This window comes from Orycteropus afer, unplaced genomic scaffold (assembly GCF_000298275.1).
Source record: "Orycteropus afer afer isolate SDZICR_OR568_19922 unplaced genomic scaffold, OryAfe1.0 scaffold00342, whole genome shotgun sequence".
NCBI lineage: Eukaryota > Metazoa > Chordata > Mammalia > Tubulidentata > Orycteropodidae > Orycteropus > Orycteropus afer.
Genome location: NW_006921929.1, coordinates 3,321,991 through 3,340,717, shown reverse-complemented (window position 1 = coordinate 3,340,717; position 18,727 = coordinate 3,321,991). Strand labels below are relative to the sequence as shown.

The window sequence follows — 18,727 nt, the reverse complement described above, 5'->3', positions numbered from 1 at the left end:
ATCACAATAAAAAAAATGTGTTTTTATTTTTTCTCAGTTACATTTAATAATATGACATAAAATGATCACTTATTCCACACTAAATAAGAGAAACAAAGCTTAAAGAAATCCCTGACTCATCTCTAATTATGCACATGATAGTCTAGCAAGTTAACCAAGAATGAGAACCAAAATATGGCAATGGCTATAGTTTCCAATTTGGAGCCAGAAATGTGTTAAGTCTTGTTTTTATTGGTCTCTACAGCCTCTCAACAAATATTTTGATTGTATAAAAGGAAGGTAAATTTGCTCATTCAGTCAGGCAATAATTGATGAAGCACTTACTCTAGGCCTGTGGTAGGCCTTGGAGACACAAAGATGAATAAAAGTCTCATAGCTTAGTGGGTGGAGGGGAAAAGTGAGCCAGAAATAAAAAGGACTATGGTTCCAACCTGTGTTAGTTAAGGTTTTGTGCCAATTTGGCTAGGCCTAGTTTAAGTGGTTGGGCAGCTGAATGTAGTATTCCCCATGATAAAACTGATAATCAACTCCACAGTGGAATCTACTGGGAGCAGCTGGGTAGCTGATTTAAGGATGTGGTCTGCTCCTAGTATACAAGGAGAAGTTTTAGGAATGGTTTGTAGCTTTTGGCATATTTAAATCCTGCATGTAGCCGAGTCATTGTTCAGCAGCTTACCATGTTGTCTGCTGATATTGGGACTCTTAATGGACTTGAATCAGTGGCCTGCTGTGTGGTTTGGTAATATTGGGACTGTGCTTTTTTATTTGTCAACCATGGGCTTGTTAGCCTCAGCAACCAGCAGCTGCCTGAATGAAGAGACAATTCTAGCTCCAGTGGGCCAGGAGCCAGAGGCAGAAATGAAGCGCAAGGTCGCAGGGCTCTCACCCAGCTCCTAGAGCTTGGCACTTTGAACTTGGACTTCTCGCTTCCAAAACTATAAGAGAATAAATTTCTGTTTGTTTAAAACCACCCATTTATGGTATTTTCTATTAGAGCGGCATGAAGTATCCAAAACACAACCTTATGCCAAGAAATTTGAAAGACAGCAACCAGGCCAACAAACTGGAAGAGATACATATTTGTGCCCATTTCAAAGAAAGATGACCCAACAGAATGCAGAAATTATCGAACAATATCATTAATATCACTTGCAAGTAAAATTTTGATGAAAATAACAGTTGCAGCACCATATTGGCAAGGAACTTCCAGAAATTCAAGCTGGATTCAGAAGAGGGTGTAGAGTGAGGGATATCATTGCTGACATCAGAAGGATCTTGGCTGAACACAGAGAATACCAGAAAGATGTTTACCTGTGTTTTATTTACTTTGCAAAGGCATTCAACTTTGGATAACATTTCAAAGTAGGGGAATTCCAGAACACTTAATTGTGCTCATGAGGAACCTGTACCTAAACCAAGAGGCAGTTTTTTTTTTTTCTCAATTGTGATTTGGGTGAAGATTTACAGAGCAAATTCACTTTCCATACAGCAGTTCACATACACTTTGTCTCATGACATTGACCACAGTTTACCATAATGCAACAGCTCCCCTCTCACTTCCTCCCCATAGTCACCTCTTCCCAGTGTCCATCCCTCCATGCACCCCTGCCCCAAGCTGTCTCCCTGTCCATAAGCAGCCCTTCTTTCACCCAATGATTGTTATCTCCAAGGAGTGTATCTACCTGAAGAGGCAGTTTTTTTTAAGATGAAAAAGGTATATGCATGGTTTAAAATTAGGAAGCATGTGCATCAGGGTTGTGTCTTTTCACTGTACTTATTCAATCTGTACAACTGAGCAAATAATCTGAGAAGCTATACTATCTGAAAAAGGACATGGCATCAGATTGGAGGAAGACTCATTAACAACCTGCAAATGCAGATGACACAACTTTGCTTGCTGAAAGTGAAGAAGACTTGAAGCACTTACTAATGAAGATCAAAGACTCCAGCCTTTAGTATGGATTACACCTTAATACAAAGAAAACAAAAATCCTCACAGCTGAGAAAAACAACATCATTGAAGGTGTCAGGGATTTCATTTTACTTGGATACACAATCAAGACCATAGAAGCAGCAATTGAGAAATCAAATTGACATATTTTGGGCAAATCTGCTGAAAAGATCTCTTTAAAGTGTTAAATAGCAAAGAAATTACTTTGAAGACTAAGGTGCACCTGACCTAAGCCATGGTACTTTTAATAGCCTCATATGCATGCGAAAGCCAGACAATGAAAAAAGAAGACTGGAGGAGAATTGATGCCTTTGAATTGTGGTGTTGGTGAAGAATACTGAAAATTCCATGGACTGCTAGGACAAAAAAATCTGTCTTGGAGGAAGTACAACCAGAATGTTCCTTAGAATGAGAATGGCCAGACTTCATCTCATCAACTTTGGTCATATTGTGAGAAGGGACCAGACACTGGAGAAGGGTATCCCGCCTGGTAAAGTTAAGGGTCAGTGAAAGAGGGAAAGATCTTCAACAAGATGGACTGATAACAGTGGCTGTAACAAAGGGTCAAACACAGCAAGGGTTGTGGGGATGGCACAGGATTGGGCAGTGTTTCCTACTGTTGTACGTAGAGTTGTTATGAGTCAGAGCCAACTCGATGGCACCTAACAACAACAACATGATTCCAACCTTGGGTCCTGCACTCACTGAATCATTTAATCTCTCAGAGCTTCACTAATTGCAGTTCTCCCATGAAGATAATATCTGCCCCAATTTAGTGCACAGGGCTCTTTCCAGGATCACATGTGATACTGTCTTGAAGGGTTCTAAAGGTAATGAAGATGACAGAATTGTAGCCTTGATGATGAGAAAAATACAGTATAAGAGAGGCTCTGACCACATGAACAGGGCTGGCAAGTACATGGGATGTGAGTCTCCATTCCTTGCTTCAGTACCCATGGCAGGCATCAACTGTCAACTCTTTCTCTCTGCATTTAGACAAGGCCTTGAAAGCTTCTCAACAAGGCAGATGGCTAACCACTATCAATTGCTTAGGACTGACATACAAGGGGGAGCTCTGGTAGCATAGTGGCTAAGACACTTGCCTGCTAACCAGACGGCTGGTGGTTCAAACCCACCAGCCACTCCTCGGAAGGAAGGTTGGGCAATCCTACTTCCGTAGTGATACTGCCTCGGAAACCCAAGGAGGGGTCGCTATGAGTCAGGTTTGACTCGATGGCACATAACAACAACAACAACAAAGACATACAAGGTGAAACCTATTTACCATCCCTCTTTACTTGGGATAAAAAGACATATGAAACAGAATGTTAGGTAAGAATGAGGCTGTAGATAATGATCAACTGGATCAGAATTAGTGACATGGAATATAGACAATATAGGTTTTATAGCTAGTTAAAGGAGATGGAGATCAGTGTGGTTGGAGAAATGATGGAAGATTTTATTGGTTAGAGTCTCATCATAAGTGTCTGCATGCCATTCTGTAATGCCTTTATCACCTTATATTGTGATTGTGTTCCTTCTGTAGACTATAAGTTCCTTATGTGAAAGGGCAATGTGTGTTCAGTATTATACCATTGTCTGGCACATAATAGGCACTCAATAAATATTTGTTAAGTAAATACATTAAATGGTAATGAAGCTTACCTGAGGTAGATACACTACTTGAAGAGAACAATCATGGGAGAAAGAAGGGCTATTTATGTACAGTGAGACAGCTCATGGGGCAGGAAGGCATGGATGGATGGACACAGGGAAGAGGTAACTACCAAGAGGAAGTGAGAGGGGAGTTGTTGCATTGTGGTAAATTGCAGTCAATGTCATGAGACAAAGTGTATATGAACTGCTGTATGGAAAATGAATTTGCTCTGTAAATTTTCACCCAAATCACAATTAAAAAAAAAAAAAAAAAGAATTGCACTTAAACCGCCCCCCTCCCCCAAAAATGAAAATGAGGCTTGATGAAGGGGTTGGACTCAGATGGACAGAAAGTTAGAAAGGAGGCCATCTAGGAAATAATAAAAGCACGGGAGCAAATACATTAGAGTTAGTAGACTAATATGAAGGACTTCTCCTGTTACCACCAATAGTACCTTTTGGCTTCATTTCCTTGGGAGACTGTCTTGGTCCCTTTAAACCAAACTCTGAAGGCTTGGAGAAGTACCACCCACCTTCCAATCACTAGCACTCTCCCATGTCTTACCTTTGAGCACTTCATTAATATACTGATTGAAGCAGTCCACTCTCAAGGAATCATCAAGGAGATTTTCACTTTCTTCTATGGGTATGCCATTCCCAGCTATGTAGATTGGAACGTTTCCTTTTGTGTATTCCAAGGATATAAACTTCAACAGCCTCCTTAAACCCCAGGGCACCACACGAATCCAAGGGGATGAGGTCTGAGGCCATTCAGGGTCCACATGTTGGGAGAAGCCTCCAATGGTATCAAAGCTGGGGATACATGTGTTTTGCTGAGCCTCACTGATGAGGTGGGAAGTGTAATGGGACAGTCCCAGAAAGTCAGCTGATCCTTTCAACAACTGCTTCTCTGTCTCAGTGAACTCAGGGAGCTGAGCCACAGGTCTGGGGCACTGTTTGTTCATCTGTTGGATCTGAGCTTTCAGGGAAGCTGGGTAGTCACCATCCACAAAGATGGGGTGTGCAAACCAGCCCAGCATGAATTGCAAGAAGCGCTCAGAGGCCCTCAGGTCCTCAGGATTCTCTGGGGACAGGGGCTCTGCCCAGTCTGAGTTTAACACAATGCCCACGTGCCCCTGGTGTTGCAGGCGATGGTGACTGTTGTAGTGGTCCCAAACTCTGGCATGAGCCTTGAGGACCAAGTGAGCTACCTTGTTAGAAGGAAATACAGTGCTTAATAACAATAATATCAACAAGTCAACACCAGTGTTAACATCAACAGTCAATAAATCAACTACAACATCAATAAGTTAATACTGATACTAACAATATCAACAAATCAAGGACGCTGATGTTAACATCAACAACAATGTTGACAATTTCATCAAGCCAATAATGTCAATAACAAATCAACAAGTCGATGACTATATCAACAAGGTTAACAGGAACAACTAATAGGTATTGAGCACCTACAGCTCAATGAATTCTCTCATGTAATCCTCACAATTAGCTTATGTGGCAGGTACAATTATTATTATCACTTTATAGATGTGGAAAACAAGATCCAGAGAGATATAATAATTTGTTCCATGTGGTTAGTAAGAGGTAGGAGCAAGATACAAAACAATAGTAGTCTGAATCCAAGCCAGTATTGTCACTTAAAACACTATTATCTGTCCCCAGTAAATGCTTACTAACCATGGGGAGAAATTATTTTAATGATCCTACAAAGGTGAGGACCATTCTTTCTAGCCTATCTGTTCTTCTTTCTACTTAATAAAATCTAAGAAGAAAAAACAACCAGAGATTTCTTTGTAGAATTAATTTATAGTCTTACAAAAATCAAGTTTTCCTTGGTAAAACATCAAGGGAACATAGTGATAAAGAGGGATTTCTCGAGGATACCAAGCATAAATCTGAATCTTGCCTCTGCCACTAACTTGCTGTATCAATTCGATCAGTCTTCTGTCTCAACTTCAGCTTCCTTGTCTGTAATCCTACTGTCATTGAGTCAATTCAGACTCATAGCAACCCCTTAGGACAGAATAGAACTGCCCCATGGGGTTTCCAAGGCTGTAAATCTTTATGGAAGCAGACTGCTTCATCTTTCTCCTATAGAAAAGCTAGTGGGTTTGAACCACTGACCTTTTGGTTGGCAGCCAAATGCTTTAACCACTATGCTACCAGAACTTCTTTCCTTGTCTATAAGAAGGGGGTAATCATGGATACTTCTGGGTGGATTAAGTAAAATACATGCATATGAAACACCAGACAAAAGCCTGGAGTACAGAGGGAAGTTTGCTAAATCTTAGGTCCCTTTCCTTTATCACTTTTATCATCTGACAATGTTAACACTTGAGTTAACATTGAAATTCATACCTAAATATGTTCCTAGGATATGAAACTCCTGGTTATTTCTTGTGTCCCAAATGTTAGTTTTCAATTGGGTCTTACCCTCCAATGGCAAACTGTGCACCTTCCCAAAAGGCAGGAATGCTTCATATCAAAACTGTCAGAGCCAGGTAGGGTGCTCAACAGAATATTACACAACCATCAGAAATAATCATTATGACCATGTAATAATATGGAAAAGTAGACCACTGTCAATCACTTCTAAAGGGATCAGTACGGCAGATCCTGGATAGAGTGGGAGAACAATGTGGAACAAAACTCAAATTCATAAAAAATACCAGGTTTACTGGTCTGACAGAGCCTGATGAAATCCCCAAGACTATGGTCCCTACTTACCATTCAGATCTAGAATTGAACTCACTCCCATGGCTTCCAGCCAAATAATAGACAGGTATATAGGATGGACATTTATATTAGGTAGATACTCCTTAGAATGATCAATAACGGGAGAACAGAAGGGCAGTTTTTGCACAGGGAGATAGCTCGGGCGGCGGGCAGGAATGTGTAGGAAAGACACAGGGAAGAGCTAACTATAGAGAGGAAATGGGAAGAGAGCTGTTACACTGTGAGGAATTGCAGTCAATGTCATGAAACAAAATGTATATGAACTGCTGTATGGAAAGTGAATTTTCTCTGGAAACTTTCACCCAAATCACAATAAAAATTAAAAAAGAAAAGAAAAAAACATAGAAAAATGGTAACAACATGATACCGAGTAAAAAATGAGCAGTAAACTGAGTGTCACTGTGACTATGCTATGACTACAAAGAAGCAAGACTGGAAGGAAATACTGGTAGAATGAGAGAAATCTTTCTTTGAAAGATTTCCTTAATGGTATTATCAAGTCTTAACCAGTAAAAACAAAAACAAGCGTTGATAGAAGAACTTCAAAAGTGGAGAAACTTCCTCTTAATATTTCTGTAGGAAAATCTCAGGAGCTACCATTTAAAGGGATAAGAATTCTAAGAAGAAAAGGTTTTTTTGGGGGCGGGGCTTACAACCCAGACACACAGGGAAGTGTTCTCTCTCTACATGCAGGGCTGTTAGATGAACAAAAGCAGAATGGAAGCTTTGAGTCATTTATTCATGGTATTCCAGTTCACCTTGTGTACATTTTTAATTGTTCTCTAACTGTATTATGTGTGTCAGTACATCTTCCTCAAGTACATCTCAAGGACATGAACTTTGTATCTTCCTGACACTTAGCATGAGCACAGTAAATACTCAAATTTCAGAACTGCGGAAGGGAGTAGTCTGAGTACATCCCGCTGCCTCTCCCTGTGACCCACAAACAAATCTTGTCCTTAGGACCAGATGCATCAATTTGGCTTATTGGATGTGATGTGAGTATAGGATGACTCCCTTTCTATGACTGAAATTGTATAAAATTTAAATTATATAAAAGTTGAAATTGTATAAACTTATGTGTTTTGACCCAAAACACATCCCATAGAAGCCTATCAGCATATCCCTTCCCTGTTGCTCTGAGCACTTGTCAATGTTTCTTCTAAGAACTGCTTAGCTAAACATGTGTCTTATAAGGCATCTGGTCAACCCCACTTCTATATTGTTCCAGCAGGGAGGGAATGAGGTTTTCTGCTTGCAGCACAAGAGGGGTGCATGCTAACTATTTCTCTGTATTTACACAGCAAATTCATCTCCCATTCAACAATGTATACACAAATTGTTTCATGACATTGGTTGCTACCCCCACAACGTGTCAATACTCTTCCCATTTCCACCCTGCCTTCCATACTTCCTTCCTTCCAGTTTCCCTGCTCTTCCTTGCCTTCTCGTCTTTGCTCTTCAGCAAATATTGTCCATTGGTGTTTGGTCTTCTGTAGTTGATTGTTCTAAGAAGCACATTCCCCATGGGTTTATTTCATGGACCAATCTATTATTTGGCTGAAAGGTGACCTCCAGGAGTGGCTTCAGTTCCAGGTTAAAAGGGCAATAGTCTTAGGTGTTCCTCCAGTCCAGTAAGTCTAGTCTTTTTTATGAATTTGAGTTTTGGTCTATGTTTTTCTCCCATTATAACTGGGACTTTCTATTGTGTCCCTAGTAAGATTTATCAGTAATGGTAGCTGGGCACCATCTAGTTCTTCTGGTCTCTGGTTAGAGAAGGTTGTGGTTCATATGGCCATTAGTCCTGTTAATCAATTGCTTCTTTAAGTCTTTGGTTTCCTTCATTCTCCTTTGCTCCAGATGGGGAGAGACCAATAGTTTTATCTTAGATGGCCACTCACAAGCTTTTAAGACCCCAGATGCTACTCACCAAATTAGGATGTAGAACATTATCTTTGTGAACTATGTTATGCCAATTAACTTAGATGTCCCCAAGACTGTGGTCCTTAGCCTTTAAGCTCAGTAACTCAGTACCACAAGAAATTTCCTTAACTGTGCCTTCTATGTACTCTATTATATATGTGTGTGTGTGTGTGTGTGTGTGTGAATATATATGCAGTACATACACATATGTATATGCAAATGTCCACAACTATAACTATATATGCACATGCACATATTGAGTCTTCTCTTTACTGATGACCCGGGCACCTGCAAACTATAGAATGGGTTACTATCTTCCATGTAATGGGACTCCTCCTCTGGAGATGGTAACAGGGGTCACTTGTTCAAGAAGAACAGAATCAGAAGTATGGCAGAGGGGAGAGCCAGACCAATGTGTCTTCTCTAAAGAATGTTGCCAGGGAAACTGATGTATCTTCTGAGAGACTTTGAAGAAAAATGAATTAATACCCTGAAATATATTGAAATAATCTTGTTGAAATATCCTGATTGTGCTCTGGGAAACTAGCCCCTCCTCTGTCCCTTCAGCCAGTGTGTTTAGGGCTAGAGCCTGGGATCTTGACTCAAGTCAATCAGTGCACCACAATTCCTTCACCCTGGCCCCATGATAAATTTAGGAACAGCTTTGTGGATTAATCAGAAACTAGAAGACACATGATGACTTTTGCTGAGAATGCCAGAACAGAGGCCAGCTTTCTTTCCTGCTTGTCCTGAAATATGAAAGGAAGGTTGCTGCCATCTGGCTACTAAGTAGTATGAGGATAAAGCCAATGAAGGGAGAAAGATAGGGAGAAAAATTGGATTCTGGTGACACTGTATGTATCCTAATTAAGCTTCACCCTGATCAAGCTACAACCAAGACATTTCAATATCCTGAACTCGTAAATTCCCTCTGTCTTATATCAGTTTGGTTTGGGTTTTTGTCATTTGCAACTAAGAGTTCTAGATGACATGCAGCACTTGCTTTGGAGTCAAGTACACTTGGGCTCAAATCCTGGCTGCAGACTATCAACCCACTAGCAATGTCATCATGACCCAATTGTTTCTCCTCTCTGAGCCCCCAATTCCCTCCCCATCACTGCTATTCTGGGGATATAATAATTATTTTTAAAGTGTCAGCACAATGTCTGGACAAAATAGGTGATTAACAATTTGTGATTCCTTCCTTCCCTTTGATTTTCTTTAAAAGACAAAAAGTAAAGTCTTGCTCATGAGTAAGAGAGACGCTTCTCTAATTAGCAGAAACTGCAGGGATGGGAAATACCTTAAAAGAGGACACTCCTGGGTCTGAGATGCCCGGTGCATGTTGGCCAGTGCCATAACCCGCATAGCTCATCACCCATGGCTCGTGGAAGGTCACCCACAGCTTCACACGGTCTCCAAAAGTGGAGAAGCAGAAAGCTGCATAGTCCAGGAAAGCATCCACCACACTGTCATTCTGCCACCCACCTCCATCCTGTAGGACCTGGGGCAGGTCCCAGTGGAACAGGGTCACCATGGGTTCAATATGAGAGTCCAGCAGGCTGTCAATCAGCTTGTTGTAGTAGGCGACACCATGAGGACTAGGGTTGCTGCTGTGCCCAGTGGGAAAGATCCGGGACCAGGAAATGGAAAACTTGTAGACCTGAACCCGGAGGCCACGAAGCAGGGCCACATCAGAGTCCACCTTGTGGTAACTGTCACTGGCCACCTCTGGCGTTGCTTGGCCCTCAGCAGCTTGCTGGTGTCCATGTTGGTCCCAGACACTTGGCCCCCGTCCATCCTCAGCCCAGCCTCCTTCCACTTTAAAAGCTCCCGTGGAGACGCCCCAGAGAAAGCCTTCAGGAAAAACATCTCTCAGGAAAGCATCCCTCTCTTTTTGGGACTGGTTCACAAACATTTCCCAGACCCTCTGATAGGCGGAGACAGGGGAAGAAGAGAGAACTACCATTTCATGTTCCTGCTGCTGATCAGCCTGGAGGGTCAGGGTGTTGGTCAGAGAACAAGAGCTGCTGCTGTAGGATCAAAATTATATAAAAGGACATAAAAATTAATGACTCTGCGAGTTACAAATACCCTCATACCAAAGAATAACGACAGTGTGTTTAATCAGTAAAGGTTCTAGAAACAATCACTGAAGAGCCATATCCACAAAGTTATGTACAGGAAGTGACCAGTAGATGGGAAGATTTTTACTATTAACTTTTTTAGGCAAGTTATTATTACTCTTGTGTGAGTAAAACACTATAATAATGCCACTGTTGTCTGTAGTAGATTGCTTTTGAATACTGTGTTCGGTTCTGGTGTCATACTTTGTTTTTATTACAATTTATTGTTTATAAAATATAAATTTTATATAATTCACAATTATTATATATTTTATAAATAGTAAATTATTATATAATTATACCTAAGGAGCTCTGGTGGCACAGTGCCTAAGGCTAACCAGAAAGTTCGTGGTTCAAACTCACCAGCTGCTCTGCAGAAGGAAGATGGGGCAATCTACTTCCGTAAAGATTTACCACCTCGAAAACCCAATGGGGGTTGTTCTATGAGTCAGAATTGACTGGATGGCAGTGAAGGTTTTTTTGGTATATAATATAGTTATATTATAAGGTTGGGCAATCCTACTTCTGTAGTGATACTGCCTCGGAAACCCAAGGAGGGGTCGCTGTGAGTCGGGGCCGACTCGACGGCACATAACAACAACAACAACAACAATATATAACTATATATAATTTATACATAAATTATATATAGTTATAGCAATCTGATAGTAATATAAGGAGCTCTGGTGGCACAGTGCCTAAGGCATTTGACTGCTAACAAGAAGGTTAGCAGTTCAAACCCACCAGCTACTCCTTGGATGGAAGATCTTTACTTCTGCAAAGATTTACCTCCGTGGAAACTCAATGATGTTGTTGTAAGTGCTACTGAGTTTATTTCAACTCATAGTGACCCCATGTGACAGAACAGAGAACTGCCCCAGCAGTTTTTTTTGTTTTGTTTTGTTTGTTTTTTTAAATAGCTGTAATATTTATGGAAGCCAATTTCCAGGTCTTTCTCCCACGGAGCTGCTGGCTGGGTTCTAACCATTAACTTTTTGGTTAATACTTACCAGTTTGTGCCACCAGGATTCCTAAACAAATAACAATGATGACTAGGATTTATTGAGCCTCTACTCTGTGCTGAAGGAGTTCTGGTGGTATAGTGGATAAGACATTTTGGCTGCTAACCAGAAGGTCAGCAGTTCAAACCCACCAGCTACTCTGTGGGAGGAAGATGAGGCAATCTACTTGCTAATTCATAGCCTTGGAAACCCAATGGGGGTCACTATGAGTTGGAATTGACTAGAGGGCAGTGGATTTGGGTTGTTTTTTTTTTTAAAATTCTGTGCTGACCATGGTGAATTTATGTGTATTATCTCATTTCCTTTTCACAACAAATTTATGAGATTAGTACTACAATCATCCTCATTCTACAGATGAGGAAAGGGAGACCTGAAGAAATGAATAATTTCTTCATGACACAGCTTGCAAGAAGTGGAGCACAGTTGTGCTTTTAACCACTATATATACGTGCAGATGTGCAAGTGTTTATGCATATGTGTGTATGTGTACAACTGGATCAAAAGTATCACATAAAAATGCTAATATTTACTGCAGGCAATGCACTCTGATGTTTTCTATCTTGTTCTAGTCCTTTTCCCTTTCTCTCTCGTGCCTCTTCTTTTCTTCCTTCTTACTTTATTTTTAAATATAGTTACAAAACTCTATAAACAGATTTCACTATGTACTAAGGACACCTGTCCACTCAGTGGAAAGCTGCACCACAGCATGCTGAAAACTACACCCAGAAGAGGGCAACCACAAGGAGGGGTTGTCGGTAGTAGGTGTGCTTTGTCTGAAGAAGAGAATATATGTGGGAAAAAGGAAGTGGAATACAAGAGGGCCATCAGTGGAGAGGAATGATGCTCATGCTGTGTTGGCCCAGAGTGTGGAATTGGAGTAGGTGACAGGGAAGCAGACACCTCAGCACGTGGCTTCTCTTTGCCTCAGTTCCAGCAAATGAAAGATAGGGACAGTAGTCAGTAACTGCCTCAGGTTACTGTCAGGGTTAGTCTCTGAATGCAACACAAGCACTTGCTCTTATTGTTGTTATGATGATGATGAATAGTCTTATTATTATTCAGCTGCACACAGGGAAACAATGTGGGCTGTTTACATACAGAAGGCACTAGCGAGACACTGGAAGCTCCCAAGCACAGGCAATAGGCCTCTATGACACTGAGGAGGGGCCTGGGCTGACTGTGGCCCTTCAGGGGCACCTTCGACATCTAAGCACATCCTATTCTACTGGCATCAACTCATCCACATTTGCTAGACCAGAGGTGAAGGGGGGAATGAAAATCTAAAGTCGTGGATTATCCAAGACGTTGCATGACTAGAGCACAGCTGTGGATGCTGGGAGATGCCCATTAGCAACCCAACATCCAGCACTCTTATTCTTAACTCTGACCCACCCCCTTTGCTCCCAACCCTGGTTCTGTCCTCCTGATTTGGAAGAAAAGAGATCAGAGGAAATAAATAAACCATCCCCAGATCTATTAGAACTTGCTGAATAGGCCTTGGATCTGGCCCTCGCTTTGCCTAGCTTGGGAAGGATTTAGCAGTCTGGAGCCTCAATCACTGTGACCAGTCTTTCTGGGTACCCCTATTCAGCCATCCTCTCCCCTGTAAGCCTCCTTGGGCATCCCAGACAATGTTTTTTTTTTTCTTCCTCCTCTGGGGCCTCGATGCTGTGTATCTCCTGCCACCCTGTGTCAGAGGTTTAACATTCTCAAGGGATAAAGCCATGTTATCTTCTCTGAACCCCCTCCACCTGCCTTCTTCACCTGATTAAGGATCCCCTACTGTCAGTGTAATGCAAACCAATGTTAGACCTTGGCTTCAGGCAAAGTACCACCAGGTCAAGGTATTAGAGAGAGAGAGACCTTATACCATCTCATGGTTTTGTAATCTTTGATCTCTCAGGGAAACCATTTTATTACAGCTGCCTAAGTTTTCTTTTCAGAAAAGACATAAGCCCAGCACTCCCTGGCTGACTCTAAAAGTGGGCATGGAGCTGTTCTGACCTATCTGCTCATCAGTGTTTACACCCTTAGCCAGAGTATGGCATATGGTTGTGACTCTATGTCTGTTGATTTGAATTGTTGACTTGAAGTGAGTTGAGAGAATCGAACAGTAGAAGGAGGTCATGGCTCAGGACAGTTGAGAAGTAAAGAGAAAAGGTACAAGAGATGGTGACAACAGAAGTTTATAATCTGGGATAGAGTTGTGCTAGAAATGTTTGAGGTGAATGAAAAAATGGCTCTGGTCAGCAGTCTGAGAAGCCAAATAATTGCCTTCCAGCCTTTGTCCTACCTTAACATGATGAAGGAAGCTCACGTGGGTAGCACGTGCCCATGGGGTATCAGGCTCTGAGTGATTCTCAATGTTGGTTTCAACACTATCCTTTCCTTGTTCATTCAAGAGGCACATGGAATGTGGGTGTGTGAGAGAGATAATTACAGGAATAGTCTAAAAACTGCTCTAATTCATTATTATTTTTTGAAGTAAGTAATTTACAAACTTTAGTCATTTGGTAAGAAATTATTTGCACTCTCATTATAGATTAAAACCTCTGCCCTGAGAACACTGTTGAATTAAGTTCTGCACCACAGCAGCTGTTGGCTTTCCTATCTCATTATCTCTTCATAAGGTCAATGCTTCACTGTTTACATTCAGCAAATGGATACAGAGAACTCACTTCACTTACTCAGATCACATAACTTCAGTGGGATGGTATGAGCTCTTTACTCGGCTTCCTCTTATACAACCTCACATTGCCTCTGACAAGATCTTTAATCTCAGCTCTATACTGGCCCACGGACTGCCAGAAGAATGAAAAAAATCTGTCCTGGAAGTGCAGCTGCAATACTTCTTGGAGGTGAGAATGGCCAGACTCCATTCCCTGGAGAAGGATATCATGCTTGGTAAAGTGGAGGGAGCTCTGGTAGCATAGTGCCTAAGGCACTTGACTGCTAACCAGAAGCTGGCAGTTCAAACCCACCAGCCACTCCTCGGAAGGAAGGTTGGGCAATCTAGTTCCATAGTGATATGCCTTGGCAACCCAAGGAGGGGTCGCTATGAGTCAGATATGACTTGATGGCACATAACAACGACAACAACAACAACAAAGTAGAGGATCAGTGAAAAGGGGGAAGGCCCTCAATGAGATGGATTGACACAGTGGTTGCAGCAATGGGCTCAGGTATAGCAAGGATTGTGAGGCTGGCACAGGACCAGGCAGTTTCATTCTGTTGTTCACAGGGTTGCTGTGAGTCAGACCTTACTGGACAGCACCTAACAACAAAAACACACTTGCCCAAAGAAAGATGAAAATGCCAGTCCCATGAGGGGCCTTGAGTAAGACTTAGGTAGACATAGGTTCTCTCTGCTCTCTCCTCTGATCAGTCTCTCATCTATCCAATGACCATAATAAACTTGCTGTCCCAGAGATAGATAATAACAGTTCCATGAGATTACATATGCGGTAGAACAGCAGAGTGATTTACAAATATCAGTTATTAATAGTTCAACAGATAATCTAACATTACCTCTTCTTGGAACTTAATGAACAGTTCAGGAATGCATTAATATCAAATCCAATGGTGAGCACTTGGTCTTTATTTATGGCTGGAAGAGAGGAAGTTTAAGTTTACCTGAAGTCCAACAGAGATCCCACATGCCTGCAGTCAGAAGTTTTTGTCACTTACATAGCACTCAAACTCAATGCTTCCAAGCCCCTTTGGAAGAAATAGTTTCCTTCATGGGCTAAAGATTCAAAGAAGGCAGAAGTGATTTTTACCTAAGGAAGGTTGGGCAATCTACTTTCGTAGTAATACTGCCTCGGAAACCCAAGGAGGGGTCACTATAAGTCGGGTCCGACTCCACAGCACATAACAACAACAACAACATGGCTTAGAGCAGTGGTCTCAAACTAGAATGTGCTTCAGCATCACTTGGAGGGCTTGTTCAAACACAGATGGCTGGGCCCCACCCCCAGAGTCCCAGATTCAGTAGGGTTGGGATGGGGCATTTGTATTTCTAACAAGTTCCCAAGTGGTGGTGATGGTGCTCGTCAGAACAACTGATTTAGAATTCAAACATCAGAAAGTTTGAGTCAGAACTAAGATTAGTAAGTGGTATCTACGAATGGGCTTCATGACATCTGTGAAGCCAGCCCAGAAGGTGGGAGGGGTTACGGTGGTAGAAAGGACACAACAGACTTCTGCTCTGCTCTCTGACCTTCCCAGATGACCAGACGGAACATCAGGGAACTCAAGAATGTCTTAAGGAGTCTTTCTCCATCCCATTCCTTCAGATTCTCTAGTATCTTGGTCCCTAGCCCCAATACTTTGACAGACTCCACCCCCTCCTCTGACCTGATTGGGCCAGGAGAATCCTCCTGATTCGCAGCCAATCAATCACATTCACTCTCAAGAATCTGAACTAAGAGGCACGGAGAAAGTGGTTTGTGATTTGAAGGTTCTTAGTACCGTGGTCAAAATGCCAGGGCCACATGCAAGCTGAGATAATGGGGAAGTAGAATTTGGGTGAGCAGAGGAAGCTGGTAAGGGAGAGAGACACTAGGCAGACCTCCTAAGGGGGGCAAAGATGAGAGATGTGGGGGAAGGAAGCACTGAAGGGGGACACACAGTAGAAGAGCAGTTTGCATCATGTACAACTGGCAGCAGAGGCCTGTCTTTATTTTCATAAATTCTAGGCATCCATATGCAGACCTCCTTCTCTTTCTTGGAACAATGGGAGTTGTTGCAAGGGACCATCAATGGAAAGACAGGGGACATTGAATCTCATGTGTGATCGGCTCTCAGACCAACCCTTCTTCTTGCCTTTCCCCATTCCCACACTCCACAGGAATCCCAGAATTTCAAGACTGCTACTCAGCAAAGCCAGTACACTACATGTCATTCAAAACCTCTCCCAGATCGTCCACTTACCTTCGATCAGGCTGAAGAGCAGATTGGAGGGGTTCTTCCTTGAGGAAGGGCAGTCCTGGAGTTTTAGGTTGAAGATGAAAACTTTCGCTTTGGGCTCAATGGTCTAAAATAGATAAAGGCAAGCAAATAAGCCAGAGCTTTCTGGGACCTGTCTTTTGAAAACAGGGACAGATATCAAGACGCGAAGCTACAAATTGGCTTTGGAAATGACCTCCAAGCATCTCAAGTTCATAAAGGGAATTGATGGTAGACTTTGAAGAAGAGGGAACTCCACTTTTCAATAACAAAAGTGACCTTTGTCACCTACTCTCATAAGGGGGCATATTTACTTATTCTTTCACCATAGGTTTTTCTTTAGTTAGTTAGTTTTATTGTGATTTGAGTGAAAGTTTACATATAGCAGTTCATACATACATACATTATTGTTGTTGTTGTTATGTGCTGTCGAGTTGGACCCGACTCATAGCAACCCCTCCTTGGGCTTCTGAGGCAGTATCACTACGGAAGTAGATTGCCCAACCGTCCTTCCGAGGAGTGGCTGGTGGGTTTGAACCACCAGCCCTTCTGGTTAGCAGTCAAGTTCCTTAGGAACTACGCTACCAGAGCTCCTACATACATACATATATGTATATATAAATAAATATATATATATTTTAAACAATGTCAAAGACGTTATTTGACTCATTAATTAACGAGGAAACCAGCAAGTTGTTTGTTTTTTATTTTTATTGGGATTTGGGTGAAAGTTTACAGAGCACAAAAATTTTCCATACAGCAGTTCATACATATTTTGTTTATGAAATGGAGTTCAGCTCCACACAATGTAGTTACCTCTTTCCTGTGTCCTTCTTTCCTATGCATTCCTGCCCCCTGAGCTGTCTCCCTGTGCAAATATTGCCCTTCTATTCTCCCATGATTGATTGTTCTAAGGAGTGTATCTACCTTATGTAAATATTCACCCTTAATGCTTGTCTAGGAGTGAGTTCAATTCCAGACCTTAAGGGGTACTAGGGGCCATAGTCTCGGGGGTCTCACCAGACTATATCAGACCAGTAAACCTGGTCTTTTTTTTTTTTTTTATCAACATAGGTTTTTAAATTACCTCTTAGCATCAAGTATATGTTAAGATCATGAACAAGACAGTTCACTCATATAAGGAGACCATATTATTAAAAAAAGCTTGATCAAAGCACCATCATCACAATATTATAATTCCGTTTTGGTGCAGGCGGACAGGAGTACAGATGAAACAAAATGAGCCATAAATTGATAGCTTTTGAAGCTGGGGATCATTTCATAGGGGCTCATTATACTTTTCTCTCTGCTTGTGGGTATGTTTGAACTTTTCCATAATAAAAAGTTGAAAAGGAAAGCAGCTGTTATTATTAAAACTGGAGTAGATGCAATTCCTCTGCCATCCAGTCCCCTATTTCTAGCCAATGCACTATGAAGGGAAACATGGCTGACATGGTGTTTGACTTCATTTTTTTCATTTGTTCTTTTGGCTTTATTTTAACTTACCTTTTTCTGGGGGGCGGCGGGGGGCAGGGGGAGAGTTCGGCTATTTTTTCCCATGCTAATGTTTTCCTACTTTAGGTACAGTTAAACACACAAAACTAAAGTGAAATTTTTCTTTTCTTTTTTTTTTTGTAGTGTTCCTTTCCCTCTACTCCCACTCCTGGCAACCAACAAGAAAATTTCTTTCCATATATAAACCTTCCCTTGACCTTCTACAACAATGAACTAATACTATATTTGTCCATCTGTGGTTGACTTATTTCACTCAGTATAATGTCCTCCAAGTTCATCCGTGTTATGTGATGTTTTGCAGATTCCACATTATTTTTTAGTGTTGCATAGTATTCCATTGTGTGTATGTACCATAGTTTGCTTACCCATTAGTCTGTTGATGAGCACACAGGTTGTACCCATCTTTTTGCTATTGTAAATAGTGCTGCGATGAACATGGATATGCATATATTGGTTCCTGTTATGGCTTTCACTTCTCTAGGATATATACCTCGTAATGGGATTGCTGAGTCAAATGGTATCTCCAATTCCAGCTTTCTAAGAAATCGCCATACTGCTTTCCACAGTGGTTGTATCACTTCACAGTCCCAGCAGCAATGTATGAGAGTCCCAGTCTCTCCACATCCCCACCAGCATTTGTTATTTTCTCTCTCATTGAACCTTGCCATCAGTGCTGGGGTGAGATGGTATCTCATTGTTGTTTTGATTTGCATCTCTCTGTTGGCCAATGATAGTGAGCATCTCTACATGTATTTGCTGGCAGCCTGAATATCCTCCTTGATGAAGTGTCTATTCATGTCTTCTGCCCATTTTTCAATTGGATTGTCAAT

General features: G+C 41.6%; 1 protein-coding gene across 1 annotated transcript in view; it reads right to left on the bottom strand.

Annotated features, from left to right (window-relative positions):
- Nucleotides 1-18,727, bottom strand: part of LCT (lactase) — a 98,477-nt gene that overhangs the window by 32,336 nt on the left and 47,414 nt on the right. Inside the window, 4 exon segments of the mRNA XM_007952500.1 lie at nt 4,173-4,818; nt 9,591-10,317; nt 14,964-15,042; nt 16,368-16,470. Of these exon segments, the coding sequence (XP_007950691.1) occupies nt 4,173-4,818; nt 9,591-10,317; nt 14,964-15,042; nt 16,368-16,470 (1,555 nt within the window).